The sequence below is a fragment of the Wolffia australiana genome, chromosome 17 (genome assembly GCF_029677425.1).
Source record: "Wolffia australiana isolate 7733 chromosome 17, ASM2967742v1".
Lineage (NCBI taxonomy): Eukaryota > Viridiplantae > Streptophyta > Magnoliopsida > Alismatales > Araceae > Wolffia > Wolffia australiana.
The window spans coordinates 10,849,967-10,854,216 of NC_135851.1; the positions used below are offsets into that span (position 1 = coordinate 10,849,967).

Here is a 4,250-nt window from a genome sequence, read left to right on the forward strand (position 1 = left end):
CATATTGTAAACGTTGCATTTCCCACAAGATTAACATTTAGTTTGTATGTATTTATAATACAATCCATAGCCATTTTATTGTTAAATGTCTATGCTTCATTATGGCCATTATTACTGAGTATAACGACTATATTAAGAGTTAATCATAGTTGATAAAATGTCTTCCAACCTAGGTTTGATCCAAACCTTTCATCCTATCTAGATTTAAACCTATATTTAATCCTAGCTCTTAGTTATCATAAGGAGTATAGGGATACATGTTCAATTATTACTAGCTGCTAAATAGGATGCTGAGTTTGCAGACAAAGCTCTTATTAAGCTGAAGAGAGTCAAATTGACACTTCCAATGTCCATTAATTTTACAATGAACAGACCGGTTTAATCAAATCTTACTGATTGGGATTGTTGATTTACAATTAACAAATTTGTGAGACAATGGTTGGAGGGAAGGAATAAATGTATCTAAAAGGAATAATGTAAGTAGGCAGGTTGGTATTATATTTCTCTTAAATGATTCGTGGCATACAAAAAAGTCAATATCTTTGCTAATCTGTATAGTTGAAGTTTAACTGACGCAGACTATGCCCAGTACTGCTCTTTGAATCAATCAGTGGACCCTTGTGCTTCAAAAAGTGATCAAATTGCATCAAAGATTATCGGAGGGAGAATGGCTGCCTCTCAGGGACTGAACGTTCGCGAGGATTTAGTGGAGAAGACTTTATGAAAAAGAGATCTCGGAAGGAGGCAACAAGGAAGAAGGTTTGCGCCAAATTTGATTCTTTTCCATTCAGGTCAAGAGTTTTTTTTTGTGCCGTAGTTGGAAAATCATTCTGGGTTTGCGCCATTCAGTTTTTTCTCTTCTGATTTGGATCCAAAATTCGGTTGCGGTGTAAGAGTCATGTTTATGGTTGTCACCATTATTGTACTTTTTTTTTCTTTTCATTTGGATCAAGAGTCGTTGTTTGGCTTCAGTATCTGTTTTCTGTTATCTTTATATATGATTAATTTGTCCATTTTCTTTGGTTCAAGGGTTTCTTTTCTGCTTCAGTTTCTGACTTGGGTTATCTTTGTCTTTTATTAATGCGATGATTTTATTTGGATCCAGAGTTTTTGCTCCGATTAACTTTATTTTTTTGGTTATCCTTTGATACGAACGGAAGTATCAATATTCGAAATTCAATCTATCTTCCAAATTGTTGTTCGATTCCGAGAATACAACTCTTGATCCTCCCCGATACAGATCCTCACGGATCGGGGCACTCCTTCCCCGTGACTCTTCGTCCACGACCGTACTAGGATCTTGACAATGCCTCTCGAATCTCCAGTCTTCAGGTTGACTCCAAGCTCTCGGGCGGCCCGACGAATCGTGCTCCTCCCTCCGATCAGCTGTCGAGAATCTCTCCAGCTGCCTCGGCCTCCCGACGTAACTGTCGAGTTAGCTTTCAAGAAAATGAACTATCTTCATACCTGGACCTCCATCTTATTTATAGGGAGCCCCCTCTGGGTCTTTATTTAGTCTCTTCGTGGTCAACATTGCTAGTCAAGAAGACACCGATCTGCTCTATGTTTGTTTCTCCTCTTGTATTTCATTGCATAGAACCTATCATCCTTCTATTTGTTAATTTTTTAATTTCATTTGGTTCAAGGGTTTTTGTTCCGCATTAGCTTCTGGTTTGGGTTATCTTTATCTTTGATTAATTTGTTAATTTCGTTCTGTTCAAGAGTTTTTTCTCTGCTGCTTGAGTATTGCTTTGAGTTTTCTTCATATTTGCTTTTTTTTTCGGGTAAAAGTTTTATCCCGCTGTCTCAATCGTGTTTTGGTTGTGCTTCAGGTTAGTACGACATCATGTCACCAGTGCCGGCGAAGTCGCGAGGATGTGAGAGTTATACACTGTGGCAAGTGCCAGAAGCAGCGTTACTGTGTTGAATGTATACGGCATTGGTGTGTGGTCATCGATGTAACCTCTCTTCTCGCATTACTTTATTAAAATATAGTGCTTCTCGGCGTTGAAGCTCTCCTTCGATCATGATCTTCCTTCTGGTTACTGTGTTTAATTTATTTTTCCCAGAATTGGGCTCAATATTGATTAAATTAATTAATAGATTGGCTAGATATTAATTAATTTTCTTTGAATTCTAAGGTATCCTCATGAATCAGAGGCCATGATTGCTGTTGTTTGCCCGTTCTGCCGTGGAAACTGTAATTGCACTAGTTGTCTCAGGAACGCTAAGCAGATCAAGGTTAATTCTCTCAAACTTGAACCATAGAATTTCTTGTGTTTAAAAAAAATTAAAATTTTTCATGTTTCCTTTCTCTTGCTTCTGTTTATGGGTTTATTGTGTTATTCTCCTATTTAATACTGCCCTGTAACTCTCAAAAAGCTAGAATGACTCAACATCTTAGGTACCTTTCCTCCAATATGTGCGCAGAAACGGTGGGATGACAGCAGCCGTGCTTTGAATATCAAGTATGATTGCTCTATCTTGCATTCTCTGTTGCTCGTTTTGAGAAACCTCTGCAAGGATCAGACAGCGGACAAGTGATTCGAGGCTAGAATTCAAGGTGCACACTAGACGGATGCAATTGAGTCTTGCTGATGATTGTTTCTCCTTATTCAATAACTGTTAAAACTGTTCTATAAATTTCTCAATGGTTTTATTAGGATTGCCTGCATCCAGTCAAAGAATGAGCGCCAGCAGCTCCATCAGTGAATGTGTCTTTTGGTTTGTCCGTCTTCTCCCATTTTATGAATCTGAAGATGAATCTTATGAAGTAAATAAAGGTGCACCTGGAGAGGAAGGATTGTAAGATGCAACTGATGCACCTTGTCATTCATCTCCACTAGGGTGTCTATTACTAGGACACATCCCAAACAATTTTCCGATCATCATCCATTGGCAGATGATGACTTTGGCATCATCCACTTGTCGTCCATGGATGAAGATGACGATAACTAGATGGGTTATGATGATTATGCAATCTAGTCTTATTCCTGAAACCTAAAATGTCATCATGTGAACTAGATATCTAACCTGTGATTTCAGGGACCCTTATTTTGTATTATGGTGGATATTATATTTCATTCCTCTGTTACATGGATGTCATAGAGATAGCTTTAAATGTCCTTTGATTTTTTATGTAGAAATAACTGCAGAACTTCTATGGTTGATCTACATCGAAGCTGCTTGCAGTGCTCTTAGATCTCTGTCTAAACTGCTGCCACGAGATCCGTGAGGGTATCTTCGAGGAAATTGCCGAGTGGTGAACCTGCATTACTCAAATACAGGATGATTATGCAATACATGCACAGAGATGGAGAAGGCAAGGTGATAGACTTTAGAGAAAGTATCATTGATGTGGAAGATAAGCTGGTACACCTATGTCCTATCAATGAATTATCTCCAATAGAAACTCAAGAATATTTCTATATTCCCCAATTGTGAGTCTGAATCCGATGTTGAGAGAGAGAATAGAGATAGAAAGATAATAGAATCTGACGATAGGGCGGCTCGCCCTTCCAGTGACCAGGCTCCTTCCTCATCGTCAATCCCCTTCCCATATCTGTGGTGTAGCTCCACGTCTCTGGTCCTCCAGCAACATAACCGTCGCATACCTGAATCAAGAATAACGTCCTCCCTCCCCCAACCATGACTCCCTCTTATTTATAGGGTCGAGTTCCTAGTCAGGTCGTCCGGTCACCGGTCCATTGACCCTCCCGCCTTTTCCTTCTTTGGTACTTTCTTGAAAAGTACACATCAATACCTCCCCATTGAAGACAGCTTGTCCTAAAGCTGAAAATTAGGGAAGCTTTTGTGAAAACAGTTCCACTTCTTTCCTAGTTGCTTCACGCTAGGATCCCAGCTGGGATCATATCGCAGACGGGTGAACCCGGGCGGAGTGGATGTTGTCGGAGGGTCACGAGTGGTCAGAGGGACGGTGGATTGGACGTCACTGGAGAACTCGACAGAGTGGACATCGCCCAGGGAGAGAGAGGAGAATACTAGAAGCCAAAAACTTAATGTTTCATGTCCTGCCCTCCAAAAAGGAGGGCGACAGATGCGAAGGAAACCTCAAGGAGATGGAGAAAGATGATAATGTCCCTTCCCATACTCCCCCCTTTGAGCACAGCTTGACCTCAAGCTGGAGGGTCGTCCTCGGGTGTCAGGTTGGCGGGGACATCATCGGCGTGTGGGGCATCGTCGGGCATGACAATGTGGATGTTGAGCGTTTTGAAGCATCGATGCCCTAG

The 4,250-nt window shown here is 40.7% G+C and overlaps 1 protein-coding gene across 6 annotated transcripts; it reads left to right on the plus strand.

Moving 5' to 3' along the window:
- The first annotated feature begins 558 nt into the window (after window positions 1-558).
- On the plus strand, window positions 559-3,420 carry LOC144714644 (lysine-specific demethylase JMJ29-like). Of its 6 annotated transcripts, XR_013584417.1 has the most exons (6): window positions 567-759; window positions 1,833-1,942; window positions 2,142-2,241; window positions 2,431-2,563; window positions 2,664-2,724; window positions 3,144-3,420. XR_013584417.1 is itself a non-coding variant. In XM_078589428.1 (5 exons), the coding sequence occupies exons 1-4, from the start codon at window positions 721-723 to the stop codon at window positions 2,542-2,544; spliced, it is 363 nt and encodes a 120-aa protein (XP_078445554.1). In that variant the 5' UTR covers window positions 566-720; the 3' UTR covers window positions 2,545-2,563; window positions 3,144-3,420. The 6 variants fall into 6 exon arrangements, 3 of the variants coding, with proteins under 3 accessions (XP_078445555.1, XP_078445554.1, XP_078445553.1); XR_013584419.1 differs by lacking the exon at window positions 2,664-2,724 and having other exon boundaries at window positions 559-759; window positions 2,405-2,563; XR_013584418.1 differs by lacking the exon at window positions 3,144-3,420 and having other exon boundaries at window positions 560-759; window positions 2,405-2,563; window positions 2,664-3,094.
- The last annotated feature ends 830 nt before the right edge of the window (window positions 3,421-4,250 follow it).

Coding starts and splice junctions, on each gene's coding strand:
- LOC144714644 (XM_078589428.1), top strand. CDS start 721: ATGAAAAAGAGATCTCGGAAGGAGGCAACAAGGAAGAAG. Junction 760..1,832: donor AGGAGGCAACAAGGAAGAAG/GTTTGCGCCAAA, acceptor GTTGTGCTTCAG/GTTAGTACGACATCATGTCA. Junction 2,242..2,430: donor GGAACGCTAAGCAGATCAAG/GTTAATTCTCTC, acceptor ATATGTGCGCAG/AAACGGTGGGATGACAGCAG.